A 21,420-nucleotide genomic window follows, 5' to 3' on the forward strand; every position below is an offset into this window, starting at 1 on the left:
GTAGAGTGGTTATTCTTCAATTTGTATGTTACAAGTAGAAAAAGACATGCAGGTACTAAGGTCCTGTTAGCACGTTTTTTTAAATTGTTAAATGATGTTTTTTGCAAAAAAAAATTCTATATATAAGTTGCTTTAAAAAGCAACTTAACCCTTTTTCAAGTTTATATTTGTTAATATTTAATTATGAAAAAATTTCTTCCAAACCAAGCCGAAGAACGTGGCCTTATTAAGGAGAGATGAGCAAATGTGCACATTTTGTTGGGCCAAAAAGATGAGCCCCGTGGGCAATCTTGGCCTCTTGGGCCATCCAATATGGCGAGGTATAAGTCTATTTCGAGTCCGTCATGTCTTGCTTCTGACTGATTCATCTTCCTCAACTATAAAACGCAGTATAACACCCTCCTCCATCTTCGTAAACCGGCATAAATCACCTCCTTCAATGGATTAGAAAATGGCTTATGTTGACGTGACAAGTTGGGTGGGACCCACATGTTAGCGACCTTCACCTCATCTCATCTTTCTCCTCACATCTCAACGAGTCAAGTGCAGTCAGCCTGCCACGTCAGAAAAAACCACTTCTCAAATTATCAAAGGAGGTGATTTACACCCGTTTTCAAAGATGAAGACGTTATATTTGGTATTGCGGTTGTGAGGTAAACGATTCAATCACGAGCAAGAAAACGAGGAGCACAAAATAGACTTATTACATCCGGTGAAAAGCAGATTAATTGGGCCTCATATGTGCGGGTAGGCCGGCCCGCGCAGCGCACCGTATGCAACGGTAGGATGCCCACACACAAACAAAAGCACACAACGGTCGCCGTTGCTATCCGCAGTTCGAATTCGGACCGCGGGGCACAAAGAGGCAACAAGAAGAAGAAGCACACCAAATCGATCCCCATTTCCATCCATCTCTCCCCCCAACCAAATCGCCACCCTAGCCTAGCTCGCTCGCTCGCCGCCGCCGCCGCAGCCGAAGCAGCAGCAGCAGCAACTCGCGGATCCGATGGAAGGCGAGGAGGAGCGGTGCCCGGGGGAGCCCACCCCCATGGACTTCTCGTGGACCACGGGCTGGGAGAAGGCGGCCGCCGACGACGATGAGGCGGAGTCGGCGCCCGCGCCCGCACCGCCGGCCCCTTCGCCGCAGGAGGCGGCGGAGTCCATGATCCTGGTGCCCGGGCCACGCGTGGTTCTGTCCGGGCTGATGCGGGGCGACTGCCGTGCAGGTGGTTTTTTCCCCCTTTGGTTTGTGATTAGATTTCCAGGGTGCAGATCTTGTGCTTAGGTTTCTCTCAACTCCGCGCGGGGGTTCTTGGGATATGAGCGTATAGGATGGTCGAATTAGAGTACTCGATTTGGCTCGGGCAGAAAACCCTAGAAAGTATGCTTCCAAATTTGCTCTTATTTTTTCTTGTGTGTGTGCACGTGTGCGTGTGGAGGAGGAAATTTAGGAGGCTGGATGTGCCCAGATTTGGGATTTTCTGGTGTGTTACCTGTGTTGGTATCAAAGTTGCAATCCCAATTTTGAGGCCTTCAGGTGTTGTGCTGTGCTAGGAGCTTAATAAGGTTCTCCATGTAACAGGAATCAGCTATGTGTGGAATCATTCACATAATGCTCTAGTTTTTGTGCGTCGATTTAGGCTCTTTGGAGTATATTTGAATATTTGATAGAGTACTGTTTCTCTGCTTAAAATTGTGGGTTCTTCATTGACTTGATTCTCTGCCATGTTAGCCTATTTTCAAGTGGATCAGTGTGCTGGCCACATTTGATGCTCTCAGAGTGAATGAATAATACATCATGTAGTACTAAAGTCATGGGCATTGGATTGGTTGAAGAAAATAAGATTGTTTCTATGTCAGAGTACAAGGTTGCATCGACTGTGGTGCTGTAGTAATATCAAGTAGAAGGGGCTTCGATAGCCATCATCAGTCATGTGCTTTCAAAATGGATATTTCATAATCTTGAATTCTAAATTGAAAATTGGAAGTACCTTGTCGAAATGTTAATTGGTCATGTCATCGTAGTTCCACAGTGCTTCTTATTATCCTTCTTGTGCCTGTGATGAAACAGATGACTCTGTTCTGTTCATTAATGCCGGTGGCAGTGCAACTGAAGGTTGTGAACCCTCTTCAAAGCTTTCTGAGGATTCTTTCTTTGAAGGAGGGGATGCAATAGAGACATCTGAGGATATAGTTGAAGGTGGTGACTATCCTTCACTTTACCACTCAGCTCGATATGGAAATTTCAGCTACAAAATCGATGGTCTTGCTCCTGGAGACTATTTCTTAGATCTGCATTTTGCTGAGATAGTGAACACTTATGGGCCAAAAGGAATTAGAGCATTTGATGTCCTTGTGCAAGAAGAAAAGGCAAACACACTGACTCATGTGACTCTTAGTTTTGTATCACGATTTATTTTCATGTCTAGCTAAACAATTTGACTTTTGATTGATGTGCAGATTTTGTCTGAACTTGATGTGTACGCGGTGGTTGGAGGTAACAGACCCCTTCAGGTGCGTGATATTAGAGTGACAGTTGAGAGTGACGGTGCCATTGTCATAAACTTCAAAGGAGTAAGGGGAAGTCCCATGGTTTGTGGCATCTGTATTCGAAAAAGGGTAGCAATAGCAGGTAAGACATTGATATTAGATGCAACTTGCTCCTTCAAGGTCTAATTTTCAGCATGATAACCTTAATCATGAACTTGCAGTGACAGACATGGTTACAGAAGGGAATGTCTTATGCAAAAGATGTTCAGCTCATACAGGGAATTCACCTTTACAGGTCAGTATTTCACAAACAGTTACAGAATCATATTTGGTGTAATACTGATACATATCAATCTACAACGCAGACCAGGACAAGTAAATTAATCTCAAAGTATGAGAAACAGATTGAGGAGCTAACCAACCAGTGCAACATGAAGTCTGATGAATGTTATATGGCGTGGTCTTCAGTGGAATCTACCAATCAGGAGCTTGAGAGACTTAAGATAGAGCTTCATCAGAAGGTCATGCAAAGTGATAATATTGGTATGAACTAAGCTATCAGGATAATCAACTTTGTTTCCTAAATGTTTATATATGCTCACCGCTGTTCTACATTCCTGACAGAACAAGTCATTGATAGACAAGCTGATCAACTGAGAAGTGTTTCCCAGAAGTATGAAAATGCCAAGAAATTATGGGCAGCTGCCATATCTAACTTGGAAAATAAAATCAAGGTAAAAGCAGATTTACTGTCTGCAATGCTACAACAAGAATTGATAAATACAATACGTGCCAAGTTTTACTGATTATATCACTTATTAATTTTCAGGCTATGAAACAAGAGCAAACACTGTTATCTCTTGAAGCACATGACTGTGCAAACGCTGTTCCTGATCTGAGTAAGATGATAGGAGCTGTTCAAACATTAGGTAATATCCATCAGTTGCATTGTTGTAAAGGTTTCAGAGTATTTAATGAAAAAGTTTGTAAGCATTTTTTTTCTGCTGCAGTTGCACAGTGTGAAGATCTTAAACTGAAGTACTATGAAGAGATGGCCAAGAGAAAGAAACTTCATAATATTGTTGAGGAGACCAAAGGTGCCTGCCTCTTCTGATCTTCTCCTCTGTATTATGGTGCTTTCACATTTTTTTTCTAGTCTGCCATATATAATTATTTTCTTTCTACTGACTGGCTGTACATGCCATTCCAGGAAATATCAGGGTTTTCTGTCGTTGCCGCCCATTAATTAAAGATGAGACATCATCAGGTTACAAATGTGCAGTGGATTTTGATGGAGCAAAAGATGGAGACATTGCTATTGTGAACGGTGGAGCAGCTAAGAAGACATTCAAGTTTGACAGAGTCTACATGCCGACAGACAATCAAGGTATTTCTAACTATGCTGGAGTTTCTATTGGGCCTCTTTGTCCTTTACAGTTCTTGTGTTTTTTTACACATGAAAGATCAAAATGGTAGCTCTATATTAGCTTACAGCGAGTAAACGATGAGCAAAATGGTAAATGACAAACTGCTAGTAATTAAAGCAATGGTGCATTATAACATCTAATCTGTAAATTTCCAATAATGTGCAGCTGATGTGTATGCCGATGCATCTCCACTGGTTACTTCGGTCTTGGATGGCTACAATGTGTGCATATTTGCGTACGGACAAACAGGAACAGGGAAGACATTTACCATGGAAGGAACTGAGAGGAACAGGGGAGTAAATTATAGAACTCTGGAGGAGTTGTTCAAAATCGCAGAAGAGAGAAAAGAGACTGTCACATACAGCATTTCTGTCAGCGTGCTTGAGGTCTACAATGAGCAAATCAGAGACCTGCTTGCATCATCCCCTTCGTCTAAGAAGTATGACCGTTTCTTTTAGGATCTGTGCTGGGTTCCATAATATTGCCATCCTGTGATAACTTGTAATCTTGGTATTTTAGGTTGGAAATCAAACAGGCAAGTGAAGGGTCCCATCATGTCCCTGGCATTGTGGAGGCCAAAGTTGAGAACATCAAGGAGGTTTGGGATGTCTTGCAAGCTGGAAGCAATGCAAGGGCTGTAGGATCAAACAATGTGAATGAGCACAGCAGTCGCTCCCACTGGTTGGTCAAAATTTTATTATTATTCTTTTCTTTTCTAGAGTACTTGCTTCTGGTCAAAATGTTTTGACCTTTATATCTGTACCTCAGTATGCTTTGCATCATGGTGAGAGCGGAGAACCTGATGAATGGAGAATGTACAAGAAGTAAGCTTTGGCTTGTAGATTTGGCTGGAAGTGAACGATTAGCTAAGACCGATGTGCAAGGTGAAAGGCTTAAGGAAGCACAAAACATTAACAGATCACTTTCTGCTTTGGGTGATGTGATTTCAGCTCTTGCAACGAAAAATTCCCACATTCCCTACAGGTTTGTGGTCTTCATAAAGGAATATTGTTTAACCCATCAGTTTATGTTTCTCACTGTTTATATTCCTTTTCTGGGCAGGAATTCAAAGTTGACGCACTTGCTGCAAGATTCTCTAGGTAACCTGACCTGTTCTTCTGGAAGAGAACCATCTTCATAATTTATCACTTCAATATTTCCAATCTTCTATGTATTTTTTGAGCAATTATCGTGTGTGTCTTTCACTTAGCTACATCATTAATTTGCTCTTTTGGTGCTTCTTCATACTGATAATAGGAGGGGACTCAAAAGCTTTAATGTTTGTGCAAATTAGCCCATCCAACAACGATGTGTCAGAAACTTTGAGCTCATTGAACTTTGCAAGTCGTGTTCGTCGTATAGAATTGGGTCCAGCAAAGAAGCAGGTTGACACTGCAGAACTTCAAAAGGTCAAACAGATGGTAAGTGTCAATAATACTGCCTTTCCTTTCAAGCTGGCTATCTGAACCTCCTTGAAACTGAGCCAATGACATAAACTCCTCCACACTTTTCCTTCTGTGAATGTATGCCAGCTTGAAAGGGCTAAACAGGATATCAGACTTAAGGATGATTCCTTGAGAAAGCTGGAAGATAACTGCCAAAATCTAGAGAACAAAGCCAAAGGGAAAGAACAATTCTACAAAAATTTACAAGAAAAGGTACATATAGTTCAGGGCAACACTTCAATCGTTGTTCTTCATATGTACTTGACTACATTTTTGTAATCGATATAGGTAAAAGAGCTTGAAAGCCAGCTGGATTCTAAGATGCATTCTCAAATTACATCAGAGAAACAGCAGAATGAGCTTTTTGGGAAACTCAAGGAGAAAGAAGAAATGTGTACTACCCTTCAGCAGAAGGTATTGATCAAAAGTGGTTATTACTGTTGCCTGTTAGTAGCTACTGTAGTGCACAGGGTACTAAACTCTAGACATATACCCATTCTTTTTTTATTTTCCAGATAGCGGAGGAATCAGAGCATAAACTTAGACTCCAGCAGCAATCAGAATCTGAGGTTGCAGTTCAAATTTAACACTAAACTGTTAGTGGCTATTAATTGAAAAGGTCCAGGTTTGGATTGGCTTTATTGTTATATTATTATTTTCAGATAAAGGAGCTGGAGCTCAAGTTGAAGGAACAAGAACACCATCGATCAGTTGCAGAATCTAAGGTGATTTGTAACATGTGGCTAGTGTCTCTGACCCTAATATACATAGCTTTATTGTTATATTATTATTTTCAGATAAAGGAGCTGGAGCTCAAGTTGAAGGAACAAGAACACCATCGATCAGTTGCAGAATCTAAGGTGATTTGTAACATGTGGCTAGTGTCTCTGACCCTAATATACATATTTCCTAACCTACCTGACACTTGTATCATCCTGAATTTTTTTTGTAGGCAATGGAAATAGGACAGGAGCTCCTGGAAACACAGAGAACAGAGGCTATGCTTCAGATCAAGGTAAGCTCTTTTCTCAGAACTGCTACATTGTGCCCATTCTTACAGTAAAGGGGTGAAAATAATGTGGACTTTAACCTCTCCACATTTCAGCCAAGAGATCTTGAGAATAACTTGCAAGAAAGGACAACACTGCAGGACACAAACATGATACTTGACTCGACCAACTGTATGAGAGTTGCTAGTACTCCTGGAGAGGCAAAGGCGCACCTCTTGACAAGAGAGGAAGCAATGAGCGAGAAGGAGCAGCACATTCTGAGAAGCTCAGATTCTATGAACAAGAAAGTCACCAACAATTCTTCCATTGTTGGGGCTCCAGAAGTTGTCAATGAGAAGAAGAGGAAAGGAGATGCAAGGAATTCATCGATTGGTGGGGAATTGGAGAACCAGCCTGTTGGAAGCCAGAATGCTTCAAGGAAGAGGAGCCTGCAAGGTGAGCCAAGGCTGAAGAGAAAATCGACCGAGCCGCTGAAGAACCCAGGACGGGTGACGGCAACTTCAAAGACGGCCGCTGCCACACACAAGACGGGTCCTGTTACCAGAGCCACAAGGCAGCAACCAGCCGTGAACAAGACGAGAGGTTGGGTCAGGTAGGCAGCTGCTTCTGAACCTGACATTGCCATTTCACCCAATATGGCTTGTAGTATGGTAGAGGCTCAAACTTTTAGCTGAGTCGCGCTGCGTCCTTCGCAGTGGATAGTAGAGCACGCATTGTAACGTGGAGTGCTGCGCTCCTGTGTAATCTATTATTGACTACTATACTATCTTGCAGATTCAACAGGAATCGCACTGTTGACTGCATAGGCTCTTTTCTGACCTAAAATGATTTATAGGAGTATCATTTCGTGTTCTTGACCACGAAATTATTGATACGAGTACTATTCAAATGGAGGATTCGATTTGCTAAGGACTTCTTACCTGTAGTAATAAGAGGATATGAAAATTTTCCTAGTATTGCATTTCTAGATTAATTCAAAAGGTAATTAAGATGTTAGACCTTTTGGAGAACTTTTCTTTAGTTCAACTAGCATGGTGGCGAATCATTATATTTTCTCTCATATAATAGCATATATGTTTTCTCAATATATTATTCAAATATATTAAAATGACAACATAATTTTAAATTTTGCAATAACTTTACGAACTACTAATGGGTAATATTCATAATGTATTTTATATATGTGTTAGTTATTAATTATTTTTAATATCAAATTTTAATTATTTGTAAATTATATATATTCCTATATAAACTCTAGACTCGGCTTTTAATATATATTTTTAATTCCGAATTTTCTGTAACTTGTATTTCTATATAGACTTTATGCTCTTCTTTTAATAATATTTATTTTTATTTCTGAATTTTTATTATTTTAAATTGTATTTCTATGTGACTCTAAACTCATCTTTCAATATTCTCTAAACTCTTCTTCCCATATTTTTCTTAATCTCGAATTTTAGTTATTTGTAAATTGTATTTTTATACGGACTCTAAACTATACTTTTAATTTTATTATATTTATTTCGAATTTTAGTTAATTTTAAATTCCTACATGGACTCTATACTCTACTTCTAATATTCCTTATTTTTTAATTCCGAATTTCTTTTTTTTTCTTAATTGTATTTCTATATGGACTTTATACTCTACTTCTAATATTCCTTATTTTTTAATTCCGAATTTTTATTTTTTTTCTTAATTGTATTTCTATATAGACTCTATACTCTACTTCTAATATTCTTTATTTTTAATTCCGAATTTATATTATTTCCTAATTGTATTTTTATATGGACTCTAGTCTACTCTTCTAATATTCATTATTTTTTAATTCCGAATTTCAACTATTTCTAAATTATTTCCATATGAACTCTAGTCTCCTCTTCTAATATTCCTTTTTTTAATTTCGAATTTCAGCTATTTCTAAATTGTATTTCTATATGAACTCTGCTTTTTCTTTTTCACTGATTAATGTGAGAATTTCTAAATCATGAGAGCGAACGTGGAGGCTTCTTTTTCTATTACTTTAATAATATAAATAGATTTTTGATGTGATGGAGTAATTGGAGAGCTCCTCTTACTGTTTCCTACAGTATGTTTCAAAAGGGGGTGTATTACAATCAGCACGGCTAGTTAAAAAAGATGGTACTACCACGGTTAACTTGGTTCACATGAGACTGGTAGAAAGTTACCGAGTTACTACAAGGAAAAAGGTCATGCGCATGTACTGAGATGAGTCTTCTCTGACATAAAGTCAGAGGGACTTTGTCACTGACATGTAGTATCCACTAAAGTTAGGCCTACACGTCAATGACCCACCTCCCTCTGACTTGAAGTTAAGAGGAGCGCGATCCCATGGACTGATGCGTGGTGCCTCGCCCTCGCGTATGTACGCACGAACCCATTGCAGATCGCGACACGTTTCTGACCCCCCATTTTCGTCAGCTAACAGCCACCAATTCTTCGGCGTGGTTGACAGCCAAGTCGGCGGGTCGCTTCCTAAACACTGTAGTCTAGCACAACTAGTAGCAACCGGAAAATGACAAATCCAAGCCAACCCAGGGACATCTCCCCACGCGCGCCCACCTGAGCACCCCAAGTCCCAAACCCGTGTGCTCCTGCACGCGCACACCACTGATTCCCCCACAAAACCCCGTGCGCACCGCCCAAAACCGCGAGCCGCTCTGCCCACCGATCCACCCTCCGCATCCGCCGCATCTCCATCTCCATCTCCCGCCTCCTCCTCCCGCCCGCCTCGCTTTATTATCTCTCCACCTCGCGCCCACGCGACAACACAACACACACACACACTCCCAACCCACGGAATTCCGGAATCAATCGCATCCAGTACACGGCAACAGCAATGTGCTTAGCCACGGTGGACGACGGCCGCCACGCCATGGCGGCCTCCACCCGCGCGCGCGCGCGCCTCGGTGTCCGCGCGTTCTACCTCCGCCTCTCGTCCCCGGCGCCGGCCGAGCTCACGCTCGTCTACCTCCCGGCCATCGGCGGCGCCGCGCTGGAGCTCGGCGGGCGGGCGCTCCCGCCGGCCGCGCCCGCCGAGGTGCCGCTCCGGAGGGTGGGCGCCGGCGGCACCGACGCGGCGGCGTACGCGAGCGCCGACCGCGTCTGCGTCGCCGAGGGGGCGCGCTTCGAGGTGTACGCCGCCGGGAAGGATCTGGTGGCGGACGGCGTCTTCTCGCGCCGCCGCGGCGGGGGAGGAGGGTGGCGCGTCGAGTGCCGCCGTGCGGCTGCGGCGGCGGCGGCGGTGGCCGAGGTGGTGGTGCTCGAGGAGGGCGGCGCGCTGATGAGGGCCACGGCGAAGGCGTCGGCGAGGGGGCTCGGGTGCGGCGGCACGAGGCTGGAGGGGATACCGGAGGAAGGGTGGGGGTGCGACTGCGAGTGCGGGACGTGCGGGGATGACGAGTGGGAGGTGGTCGGAGACGACGGCGAGCTCGACACGCCGGAGATGGAGGCGGAGACGTTGACGTGGGCGCTGGAGATGGGAGCATGGGCTGTCTGCGTCGGAGTCGGACTTCTCGCCACGGCGAGGCGATTCCGGCGGAAACGGGCGTTCTGGTGACCCGCTCGCCGCGACGGCCACCAAGAGGACGCCCTTTCGTTTTTTTTCTTTCACCTTTCAAGTGTAAAATGTCCAAATTTTGTAGATTTTTAGTTCAAGATTTCACATCATCTTCTCAAAGAGTGTGTACATATGATCGATCAATGAAATTGCCTTCTCCAACGAATTTTGTGACACTGATCTTTGCATAGATAATAGAATCGTGAACAACAGCAGAGACCAAGTTGCCAAAGCAAATTTCGCCGAAAGATTGACTGAATATTATACGGGTGATCCAAAAATATCGGGATGGTTTGGTTGCAAAATCTGGGAAACCACTGTGAAGCAAGTAGGGAAATCTGCAGTGCAATACAAAAGTCCAAAAAGCCCCGAAATTTCAACCAAATCCGCGTAATAGAAAAGGAGCCGGTCCACACTGCTGGTAGCAAATTTCACTTTCTTTGAAACTTTCTCGTAATTGACTACTACCACGGTACCACCCAGGAGTACATGCTTACCAGTAATAATGCTCCAGTCCTAATCTTTTTTTTTAATAAAAAGAACTCCATCTGTGCTTGCCAAGTTGCCAGTGTCAATTGTTCTTTATTAATAAAAAGAACTCCTTTATTCTTTATTAAGAACTCAACATTGACACAACTCATCCGATACAGACGCACTCCCTGACTAATAATTAGACTTGATGGAATATATAAACCCATAATAAAATCAAATTCTCTTTGGGGCCTTATCCTGCTAGTAGCAGACATGATCGTGAACATAAATTGCAGCATAAGCAAATCAACAATTTAATTCGAAGCTGGATCTTACCACGCCGTCGCTTCATCCAGAAGGTCGTCACAAGAAGGATTCTTTTCCACGCTTATGACTAATGACTTTGATACTTCAATTCCTCATTCGATTTGGCCAGTCAGCTCTAGCTTAGGAGTTCCGACAGCTAGCAGTATCTGCAGAATTGAGAAACAGGCCAAGCTTTGGAGCCAAACAGCTGACACACAACAAGCTTGAATAATTCCGAACCGGTGATAGAAAATGCAGTATGTTGATCAGGCTGTGTCCAGACACTTAATGCACCATCATTGAGAACAATAAAAAGCAACATATGGAGTTGATCATAGTTTCAAGTGAAAGGCCTTGTGCCTGCTACTGAATGACATCGAACTTCTTCAGAATATTTTGACACTCAGCAGTTTTTGGCAGAATGTAAGACTTGAGCATAAGTACACCGGGTGTATTTTTCCATCACAAACCACAACATCATCAATGGCGTGTTCAAATGTAAACTAGTCTAAGAGTCAGAATCACTCTCTGAGTCGGCATACAGTTCAAATGGTCTTTGTCTATTCGTGTTCGCCTCAAGCGGTGGCAGATCATCATCTTCATCAGAATCCGGTTCCTCCTCAATCTGTGGCCTTGTTCCTTCTTGTGTTCCAGCTTCTGAACCTTCCTTAGAAGTTGACTTGAAGATAGCTGGCCTAGTATGTACGAAAATAATGAATTCATCAGAGAGCCAGTTTGAAGATGTCAGTAAAGCCACCCTTTGACTAACATATAATTAAACCTATAGTTCCAGTTCTTAGAGAACCTGACGGTTTACATGATAAACGGGGACTGATGAACTCAATAAGTTGAAGTCTTAGTTTTGCTGTGGTATTGTTATAGATTCCTCACATCATTTTCATGGATATTTGATCAAGAAAAAACCTGAGCAAACTATTCAGGCTGTTGAAATGCAAAGGTGACATCAGGCAACTGACTTTAATCCAAAGTTGCCAGAGAATTCAAATATTTAAAACAATGGTCTGCAGAACTCTTCACAAGCATTTACTACAGCAAGGATATTTTAGTTCCATGACAATCTATAAACCAATGTCACTAACACTGGACCCTAGATGAAACTAGGGATAAAAACAGTATACGTTACTTTGTATTTCGCAGCTCAACACAAATGCTTTTGAAACCAAGGAGCAAGTATTGCACTTAAATCTGATTGTTTTGTATGAGCATCAGAGTGTTGTAACAGGGGGACAACGCCCTCCCTCTTATCCGGTCGAAACACCTAAGATGGTTTATGGAAAGTTCCTAAGTGTAAAACAAGGAAAACACTCTCCAGTGGGAAAACGCTCTCGAGTAGGAAAACACTCTCGAGTGGGAAAACACTCTCGAGTGGGAAAACACTTTCGAGTTGGAAAATACTCTCGAGTAGGAAAGCACCCTCGAGTGGCTTCTTATCACTTATATGTAACTCATCTTGATTGGGAATGAATTCTAAGTACATGGCAGGTGAATCTGGCGATCGGGAAGTTGATGAAGGATGTGCGAACCCTCAAGCATAGAAGACATTCGGCTAAGAGAACTCGAAGGAAAAACCTATTCGAGTTAAGATCCAGTCGAATGGAAGATTCTATGGGGGCCACTTCTCAACCACCCTTGCCAGCTAGAGCCAAAAGACTATAATGACCCCGAGAATGTACTGTAGTACCCCTAGGGTTGCTGACATGGCAAAGGCATTATAGGAAGTTCACTAAAGCCCATGAGGGTAGAAACGTAACATCACATGTAAGACCGTAGGCTATAAAAGCTGGTCAAATCCCTGTAGCACAACAAGACATTTTTAATACAAAAGCAATCCTCAAAGGTTGTGTTTGTTGTTTGAGCTCATTTCTAAGGATAGGCGGGAAAACACTTCTTTCCGGCCTATACCCGATCTTGTTCGTGACCTAAGGTCACAACACAGAGCATAGCTTGAAGAAAACTATTCATGCCGTTAACAACAAATACATTGGTGACATTTCTTGACTCATGAGTCAAAATACCATAACCGAGGTTATTCATGCTGGTTACACCAACAAATACATCGGTGACAATTTCTTGACTCATGAGGCAAAATACCTCAACCAAAGTTGCACAAGAATTTCTTGTTGCCATTTTGCATATTAAATGCAGAATCTGCAGCTACTGGCAAACAATTTCAAAAGCTACCCCTGGTCACAGATTGATATCCAGTACCAGCCTTTCCTACAACTTGTATACACTCGGAAGCCCTGAACCCTGATTGTTAGTACTACTAGGGAACTCTCAGCGATCAAAGAACCAAGCAACTCACCATTCCTCAGATTTCTCCATAGCCCGGACTTGGTCATGGAAGAGGACTTGGGACACAACACAGGCTATCTTGCTCCCTGATTCGAGCGCCTGATCCCGGCCACTAGCATCCACAACCACAAAATTCCCTGCAAATTCACATAACCCACAACCAAACCGTCATAAACCGGCGGCAAAAGACAGCTCGGTTCACTACGGGAGCAGTGACCAGCTATGCTAAAGTCCGGCGACCACTCACCATTCTTGATCCAAAAGCTCTTCTGGAACTTGGCCGGGAACAAGGCCAGAGACTTCACTCCCTTGGCGTCCATCACCTAACACCCAGCAAGCCACGGCGATAAGGAACACATACGAATGGAGTGCAAGGGAATTCACGATCAGGGGAGACCTGGAGGTGGGAGGGAGAGAGAGAGAGAGAGAGAGAGAGAGAGAGAGAGAGAGAGAGAGAGAGAGAGAGCTTGTCCTACCTCGATGACGTTGGAGCCGCGCAGCGCGAGGACCTGCATGATGCTCTCGCCCTCCCCCAGCGTGACGGCGCCCTCGCCGCACGCCCGCCGTAGGTTCTTCCTCCCAGCCTTCATCCAGCTCCCTCTTCCAAGGAACACAACAGTTCTCCCCTCTCGCCGGATCCAACCACGCGGAGGCGGTCCGGGAAGCTAGGACGTCGCGCGGCGGCGGCGGCGGCGACGAGGCGTGGTTCCGCGGAGACGATGATGCTATGGGGTGGACTTGTCTTCTGATATAAGTTGGGCTGGTGGCCTGGTTGGGTACTAGGCCCATGAGAGTAGGAGTAGCTGTCAAAGTGGGGCCGGCCCATCTAGGATCGTAGGCCCACGTATGTCGGCAGCAAACCAACCCCAGCGAGGGTGGTAGTAAATGAGGCTGGTTTGGATCGTACGGTGGCTGAAGGTGGGCCCGCGAAGCGGCGAGTCCGTCCGTTTTTGTACGAGCCGTCCTCGGCCGTGGTACCGGTTTGGTAGCCGCAGCGGCACACGCTAGCCTGCTCTGCTCCCGACGACCGCGGATCCTCTGTGCCCATCGGCTTTGTGGGTTCGTTGCCTTACTACCCCTTTTCTCTCTTCACTGTCAAATATTTTCCGTGTACCTTAAAAAGGATATTTCTGTGTATAAGTAATTTACTAGTTAATCCAAGAATATTGGCCACCTATCGAATTACTTTTTTAAAAATATGTATTTCCTCCAATTTATAATTGATAAGCGCATAATTGATTTGAAGAAATTTCATAAATAATTAGTGCAAAACATTGCATGCAGAGGAAGTTTGGTTGCATGCAGAGAAAGTCTGGTTGGCTTGAATGCCTTGAATGCAGAACATTTGCATTCGGAGAAGACGATGCGTCTGTTATTTATGTGGCCGTCGAGTTGTATGTGTTTTTAATAGTTCTATAATCTTATTGTTTCCCCTATAAAAAATAAAGCATTGCCAAAATTTAAATTTTAGTACTTAATTTTGAGGTTGTTTTTAGAATACTTTCAGTGTAGTTCGTTTTCAACATTAGTTTTAAGGTCGTTAAGGACATACTCACATACAGATAAAAGTTTTACTTTCAAATTATTTGTTAGGAGCTAATAATTAATGAGATATTGCCAACCAATGAGGGCCTTCATGTGAAGATGGTGCGCAACACGAGTATATAGATAGGCATAAGTAAATGGGTTACAAATGGGTTACAAGGGGATTTTCTTTATCTTAGTCTCAGAGTCAAGATGTAATACGATTATCGATTGCGTATATTATCTTTCGTATTTGAATGTCATATGATAACTACTATATTTACTTGATAATTCGTCCTTAGCACAGGTACTAAGACAATCATTGGGCTGCAAAATTGTGAAAAAAAAACCAAGATGCCTTTTGTCAAGATGGTTCTCGCCGGTTTGCGAAGGTTGTTCAGGGGAGGAGGATGGCTAATCAGGGTGGTGGATGGCGAGGGCGGAATCAGCCACGGCAAGATTTCCGCAACAATCAGTGGGGTGGTCATGGGGGAGGTGGTGCTGGGAGGAGATGGGATGGTTTCCAAAATCCTCCAAATCAACCTCCTCAATTTCAACCCACAAGGCGATTCCATGGTGAAGGATCTGAGGGAGACAAAGGGGCTGATTCAAAAGGCCCCCAACAAGGTCAGGAGAAGCAGGAACTGCAGTATCGCCCGGTGAAGCTGAAGGAGATTGATCAAGGGCAGAAAGGAGAGACAGAGGTGCACACAGAGCAGCAGAAGGGGGACCTTCCCAACTCTGGCTCCACGCCTGCTGGTATGCCTACTAATCAGAAGCTTGTTTGTCTTAGATGCAAAGAGAAAGATCACCTAGCTAGGGACCGCCATGCTAGAATTTTCTGTACCAATTGCTCCAAGCCTACACACAAAACTGAAGATTGCCTATATGATAAACAACCTAGACCAGTTGCTAAGTTGGTTGGCTATGGAGCTCCTGGACTTGGATGTATCCTGATTCAAAATGTCAAGTCTGCCCCACCTAGAGAACATATAAATCCCATGGCCATGGTCAAGATTATCTATGGGGAGGGTCTCACTGAAACTGAGTTGGAAGAGGGGTTCAAACAACAATTCAGATGGAACTGGGAATGGAGGGCCAAGAAGCAGACAAATGGTACTTTCCAGATTAGATTCCCAAACAAGTTAAGACTGTCTGAATTATCAAACTTTGATCATTTCAATGTGAAAGGAACAAAGGTGGAAGTCAATGTCTCTGAATGGACTAGTGAATCTGCAGCCATAGGGAAGATGCATGTGGTGTGGGTGGTAATAGAAGGTCTGCCTGATGAAATGAAGGGGTATCAGGCTCTCTTTGAGGTGGGATCCAATCTGGGAGTTGTCATGGAAGTGGATATGCCAATGTTAGCTGCAAAAGACATTGTCAGAATGAAGGTTGGAATGATGGACGTCAAACAATTCCCATTAAAATTGATCCTATCTACACCTGAAGCCCTGTTGTATGAAGCTTGCTTTAATCTGGAATCAGTAGTAGAAATGGGATGGCTTAAGGGACAACAACTTGATAAGCAACAGGAAACTACTATAAGAGTTGAAGAGAAGGAAGAACAGAAGGTGCTCACCAAAGGTAAACAAGTGGAAGAGATGAAAGAATTGACTCAACATGTGGTTGGGGCTCAACAGAAAGGAGATTGTAGTCAGGCTCAGATGGAATCAGTTCATAGGTTGGTTGAAGAAGACAGAATCAAAGCCATTCAGATCCTGCAAGACAGTCAGTTGGCTTTGGCCTTGCAAGAAGAGGATATAAAGGGACATCTCAATGCAGATAAGGGGTGTGATGAAAATCAAACTGCTCTTCTGATTCTGAAAGATGATGATAAGATGGTTTCTCAGGAGGTATCAACAGCCAAAGGGGTGCAAAGGAGTCAGCTGGTTGCTAGTAGTGAGGGTGATATAGAAGGAGAAGGTGAAGAGGGGAAAGTGCAGCTGGGGGAGAGTGAGGAGTTATTTGACTCTCAAGATTCTGAAAATGCATTTGCTAAGAGCTTGGGAGTTGTGTTGCTTGAAGAAGAATTGGGAAGTCAAGAGGAGGAAAGAAGAGCAAGCAAAAGGTTCAGAGATAGGGAAGACAAGAAGACTATGGAACTAGCTATGGGGAGAAAAGAGGCTCAGAATGCCTTTGTTAACAGAGGTCAGGACTCATCTTCTCATGATAAAAATATCTCTTTAGCTAATTTAGCTAGTCTCATAGGAGTGAGTCTTGGATGCTCGATTGATGCGGTTGATTCTAATATAAAACTGATTAATGATTTAGAGGAAGCAAGAGTGAATCTTTTCCTTAAAGAACAACAAAAAACTGGTGATAACGGCAGCCTTGAAAATAAAAAAGGAGATGGTAGTGAAATAGATGATGTCTTTAAAATTCTGAATAAGTCTGATTCTGATGATATGTGGTCTGATTTTGATTTTGCTGAAACCTTTTTATCTCAATCACATAAAGGAAAGAGAAGAGCTGATAGAGGAAACCTTGCTATTGTCAAGGTCACTCCTATGACAACTAAACAGAAACCTGGGAGAAAACCAAAAAAGAAAAAATGAAAGGTATTATTTGGAATATTAGAGGAATGAAGGATCCAGAAAAACTGAAACATCTGAGAGATATTATGAAAGAACACAAGGTTGGTTTTATTGGATTACAAGAAACAATGAAACAAGATTTCTCTGTCTACTTTCTAAAAACTTTAGGGCAAGGGAGGGAGTTTATTTGGGATTGGATCCCAGCTTCTGGGAGGTCTGGAGGGATTCTTTTGGGTCTAGATGGAGAAAAATTTAAAATGCTGGCTGTGAGAAAAGGTCACTTTTTCTTGAAAGCTACCGTGGAGAATTTGGAAGATAAACAGGAGTGGGATTTAATGGTTGTATATGGTGCTGCACAAAAAGAACATAAAGAAGAATTCCTAAGAGAACTTGCACAAGAATTGAATTTACAGAAAAAACCTCTAATTTTGGGGGGTGACTTTAATATTATTAGAAGGGAGAATGAAAAAAACAAACCAGGGGGTTGCAACAGATGGAGTTTTGTTTTCAATGCCATTATTGAACAAGCTAACCTAAGAGAGATTGACATGGGACCAAGCACATTTACTTGACGCAGTTGTCATGAAAATCCTACTTTTGAAAAATTAGATAGAATCATGATAACGAGTGAGATTGAACAAAAATATCCTCTGCTGACAGTCCAATGCCTAGAAAGAGTTTTCTCAGATCATAACCCTCTGTTGGTGGTCCTGAAGAATAATTGCAGCAAGAATACTCCTTTCAAATTTGAAATTAGTTGGTTCATGAGGGAGGATTTGGATAAGATTGTCAGTGAAGTTTGGTCTTCTTATAATGATAATGGGTCCAGTTTAGATGTCTGGCAGGGGAAACTGAGGGCTGTCAGGAAGAGGCTTAAGGGCTGGAACATAAATTGGGAAGGCAAATATAGAAGAGAAAAGGCTGAAATTTTAACTCAAATTGACTTGTTAGACAAAAAATCGAGATGAATGGGATGACTTGTCTTGATAGAGAGGAAAGAAGGGTTTGGGAGCTAAAATTAAAGTATACCATTAGAGAAGAGAGAGTAAAGTGGTTTCAGAGGTGTAAAGACCAGGAATTTTTAGAGGGGGATAATAACTCTAGATACTACCATGCAAAAGCTAATGGAAGGAGAAGGAAAGGACAAATACATAAATTGATTCAGGAGGAAGGTGTGATTGAAGGTCAACATCAGCTCATGTCTTTTATTACCAATTTTTATAAAACCTTGTTTGGGAGTGGTGGCCAATCTACAAGTATTTCAATGAACATGGAGGATTTCTCTAAACTAAGGGAAGAAGATAGAAATGAATTGATTAAAGTAATTTCAAAAGAAGAAGTGAAAGCTGTTGTGGTAGATATGAAGAAAAATAGGGCTCCAGGTCCTGATGGTTTCCCTATAGAATTTTATGAACACTTTTGGGACCTGATTTCTCCTGACTTAATGAGGGTAATTGAGGATTTTCAAAGAGGGAACATTGACATTGAAAGACTAAATTATGGAGTAATCACTTTGGTGCCAAAAACAAAGGATGCAATGCAAATACAAAAATTTAGACCAATATGTCTGTTAAATGTCAGTTTCAAAATTATAACAAAAATTCTCATGCTAAGATTAAGCAAAGTAATTGAGTACTTGATTTCACAAAACCAGACTGCCTTCATAAAAAACAGGAATATTATGGAAGGAGTACTAATAATGCATGAAATTTTGAATACAATGCACAGGAAAAAACAAAAAGGGATCTTATTCAAAGTAGATTTTGAGAAAGCCTACGATAAAATAAACTGGGATCTCATTTTTCATATTCTTCAAGCAAAACTTTTCCCTGAGATTTGGTGTGATTGGATTATGAAAACAGTAAGGGGAGGTAAAGTTGCAGTAAAAGTCAATGATCAAATTGGGCCCTACTTTCAGACTCACAAAGGGGTAAAGCAAGGAGACCCTTTGTCCCCACCTCTCTTTAACCTAGCTGTTGAAGCTTTAACAATTATGATACAAAGGGCTGAGAGAGAACAGTTAATTCAGGGGTTGGGGACTGGTGTTGATAGCAGAATTGCAATCCTCCAATATGCTGATGACACAATTTTTTTGATCCAAGATAACCTAGAATATGCAAGAAATTTAAAAAAAGTGCTCTGCATTTTTGAGCAACTTTCAGGTCTTAAAATTAATTTTAACAAAAGTGAGGTTTACTGTTTGGGAGAAACAGCACAAAACCAAGCTGTATATAGTCAGATTTTTACTTGCAATATTGGAAGCTTCCCTATGAGATACTTGGGCTTCCCAATTGATCAAAAAAGACTTCTGAATAAAGATTGGAAACAGGCAGAAAGGAAAATTGAGAAAAAAGTTGGATGTTGGCAGGGTAATTTCCAATTGATTGGGGGGAGGGTGACTCTGATTAATGCCTGCCTCAGTAGCACCCCACTTTACATGCTGTCTTTTTTTAGAGTTCCTATTGGGGTTAGAGAAAAAATGGATTTTTTTAGAAGAAGATTTTTATGGCAGGAAGATCAGGGGATTAGAAAATATCACCTGGTTAATTGGCACACAGTTTGCTCTCCTAGAGAGATTGGTGGGTTGGGGATCCTTGACATGGAATTCATGAATATTGCTCTGTTGGGGAAATGGATTTGGAATCTTGAGAATACTGATGGTTTGTGGCAACAGATGATCAGAGAAAAATATTTATCCAAACACATTCTGTCTGTCACTAAATTAAAAGCAGGAGCCTCTCACTTTTGGCAAGGGATAATGGAAGTCAAAAACATCTTTTTCAAATTCTGCACAAAGAAACCTGGAAATGGTAAAAACATCTTATTCTGAGAGGATAACTGGTTGGGTGGTAGACCTTTGGCAGATCAATTTCCTCTCTTGTATAGAATAACAAACAATCAGTTTGTGACTTTGGCAAAGGTGAAGGAGATAGGTTGGGCTAGCATGACCTTTCGAAGGAATTTGATGGGTGATAGATTAGTTGACTGGAATAGGATCAAAACCTCCTGTGATGAGCTGGTCTTGAGTGACCAAAAAGATGTCACTGTTTGGAATCTGACAAAAAATGGGATGTTCAGTGTTAAATCTTTCTATAAGGCTTTGAAATTTTAGGAAACATCAACTGGGGTGAGGGAATCATACAAAAAAATATGGAAAATTAAGGTTCCTCTGAAAGTTAGGATTTTTCTGTGGTTACTGACTAAAGGAAATGTTTTAACCAAAGACAATCTAATCAAAAGGGGTGGAAGAAGGGGAATGATCTGTGTCAGTTTTGTGAACAAAAAGAAACTATACAACATCTGTTCCTTGAATGTCCTGTAGTTAGATTTACTTGGAACATAATGATATGTGCTTTTAACTTGAAACAGATTAAAGACCTGAAGCATTTGCTAAGCTCTTGGATTCAAACTTGTGATAAAATAACAAAACAATTGATGTTAGTGGGTGTGGCAGCTGTTATCTGGGCTATTTGGAAAGCAAGAAATAAAGCCTGCTTTGATCATATTTTACCAAATAGCCCTGTTGATATCTTGTATAATGCATGCTCTCTAATGTTGGATTGGGCCATTTTGCAGAGTTCGGAGGAAAGGCAAGGAAAGTTGCAATGGGGAGTACAACTGCTAAAGCAAATAGCAAATGAAGTTTTTAAATCACAATTTGGGTGGCGTCTTGGATAGAGAAGACTGCTCAATGGCTGATGGCGTTTACTGGAGATAGTCGATTATGGGCTTTTGTCTTACTAGGTAGTTTGATCTTCTGTTTGGCTCTGTGTGGCAGAATTGGAGTTCTTTCTTTAGGAAAACTTTAGCTTGTGCTTTAGGCATGATGTTATTTTGGTCTTTCAGACTCTGTTTCTTGTAAGAATCTTTACATTTCTTTAATGGAAATGGAGGGCATCGCCCTTTGCTAAAAAAAAATGAATAGTGGGGATACATATGTATGCAGTACAACCATACAAAGAAATGACGAAGACATGCTACGGGGTGGTTAACACTTGAAAAGACACATAAACTTTTATTTGAACCTTATTCCCAACATACCACAGAGATAAAATAGTATACTAAGATACAACGTAATGATATAAATTATACGATACAGATATCCTTAAAATATATTACTACGAATGCATAAAGGAGAAACTTTCATCATATAGTTAGCAAGTCTGGTTCGATAAGGATGTAGCTTGTACTACTACCTCTATTACAAAGTAAGTATACTCCTTGAAAAACCTAATTGACCCAATGATATAGATATGCCTAGCGGGGATTGCCTGCAGTACTGCTGATACAGTAGCAGACGTTGATGTGTGAACCCA

The 21,420-nt window shown here is 41.9% G+C and overlaps 4 protein-coding genes across 5 annotated transcripts; 3 read left to right on the forward strand and 1 right to left on the reverse strand.

Annotated features, from left to right (window-relative positions):
* The first annotated feature begins 828 nt into the window (after positions 1-828).
* LOC127767905 (kinesin-like protein KIN-14E) lies at positions 829-7,328 on the forward strand. Of its 2 annotated transcripts, XM_052293388.1 has the most exons (21): positions 829-1,226; positions 2,072-2,370; positions 2,461-2,632; positions 2,712-2,785; positions 2,856-3,033; positions 3,115-3,224; positions 3,320-3,419; positions 3,501-3,587; positions 3,701-3,877; positions 4,083-4,356; positions 4,437-4,598; positions 4,686-4,901; positions 4,980-5,017; positions 5,175-5,338; positions 5,450-5,575; positions 5,651-5,776; positions 5,878-5,931; positions 6,025-6,087; positions 6,160-6,222; positions 6,315-6,377; positions 6,468-7,328. In XM_052293388.1, exons 1-21 carry the CDS (start codon positions 1,007-1,009, stop codon positions 6,966-6,968), a joined length of 3,267 nt encoding a protein of 1,088 aa, XP_052149348.1. In that variant the 5' UTR covers positions 829-1,006; the 3' UTR covers positions 6,969-7,328. The 2 variants fall into 2 exon arrangements, with proteins under 2 accessions (XP_052149348.1, XP_052149349.1); XM_052293389.1 differs by lacking the exon at positions 6,160-6,222.
* A 1,672-nt stretch (positions 7,329-9,000) lies between these two features.
* LOC127765257 (uncharacterized) lies at positions 9,001-10,094 on the forward strand. The gene has a single exon (XM_052290122.1). The coding sequence runs from the start codon at positions 9,231-9,233 to the stop codon at positions 9,948-9,950; it is 720 nt and encodes a 239-aa protein (XP_052146082.1). The 5' UTR covers positions 9,001-9,230; the 3' UTR covers positions 9,951-10,094.
* Positions 10,095-11,065: 971 nt separating this feature from the next.
* On the reverse strand, positions 11,066-13,785 carry LOC127765259 (uncharacterized). Its single transcript, XM_052290123.1, has 4 exons — positions 13,520-13,785; positions 13,291-13,366; positions 13,054-13,180; positions 11,066-11,422 (listed from the first exon to the last, which is right to left on the reverse strand). The coding sequence occupies exons 1-4, from the start codon at positions 13,631-13,633 to the stop codon at positions 11,236-11,238; spliced, it is 504 nt and encodes a 167-aa protein (XP_052146083.1). The 5' UTR covers positions 13,634-13,785; the 3' UTR covers positions 11,066-11,235.
* Positions 13,786-14,788: 1,003 nt separating this feature from the next.
* Positions 14,789-21,027, forward strand: LOC127765059 (uncharacterized). The gene is made up of 2 exons (XM_052289859.1): positions 14,789-16,718; positions 20,681-21,027. The coding sequence occupies exons 1-2, from the start codon at positions 14,978-14,980 to the stop codon at positions 20,743-20,745; spliced, it is 1,806 nt and encodes a 601-aa protein (XP_052145819.1). The 5' UTR covers positions 14,789-14,977; the 3' UTR covers positions 20,746-21,027.
* Positions 21,028-21,420: the final 393 nt, after the last annotated feature.

This window comes from Oryza glaberrima, chromosome 3, assembly GCF_000147395.1.
Source record: "Oryza glaberrima chromosome 3, OglaRS2, whole genome shotgun sequence".
NCBI classification, from domain to species: Eukaryota; Viridiplantae; Streptophyta; class Magnoliopsida; order Poales; family Poaceae; genus Oryza; species Oryza glaberrima.

Excerpts from the sequence above, each read along its gene's own strand:
- LOC127767905 (XM_052293388.1), top strand. The coding sequence starts at position 1,007 with ATGGAAGGCGAGGAGGAGCGGTGCCCGGGGGAGCCCACCCCCATGGAC. Across the intron at positions 5,339-5,449 it reads TTCAAAAGGTCAAACAGATG|CTTGAAAGGGCTAAACAGGA; the intron begins GTAAGTGTCAAT and ends AATGTATGCCAG. Across the intron at positions 5,777-5,877 it reads GTACTACCCTTCAGCAGAAG|ATAGCGGAGGAATCAGAGCA; the intron begins GTATTGATCAAA and ends TTTATTTTCCAG.
- LOC127765257 (XM_052290122.1), top strand. The coding sequence starts at position 9,231 with ATGTGCTTAGCCACGGTGGACGACGGCCGCCACGCCATGGCGGCCTCC.
- LOC127765259 (XM_052290123.1), bottom strand. The coding sequence starts at position 13,633 with ATGAAGGCTGGGAGGAAGAACCTACGGCGGGCGTGCGGCGAGGGCGCC. Across the intron at positions 13,367-13,519 it reads GCGGCTCCAACGTCATCGAG|GTGATGGACGCCAAGGGAGT; the intron begins GTAGGACAAGCT and ends GCTGGGTGTTAG. Across the intron at positions 11,423-13,053 it reads ATGGAGAAATCTGAGGAATG|GCCAGCTATCTTCAAGTCAA; the intron begins GTGAGTTGCTTG and ends CGTACATACTAG.
- LOC127765059 (XM_052289859.1), top strand. The coding sequence starts at position 14,978 with ATGGCTAATCAGGGTGGTGGATGGCGAGGGCGGAATCAGCCACGGCAA. Across the intron at positions 16,719-20,680 it reads GAATGCCTTTGTTAACAGAG|AGTTCGGAGGAAAGGCAAGG; the intron begins GTCAGGACTCAT and ends GCCATTTTGCAG.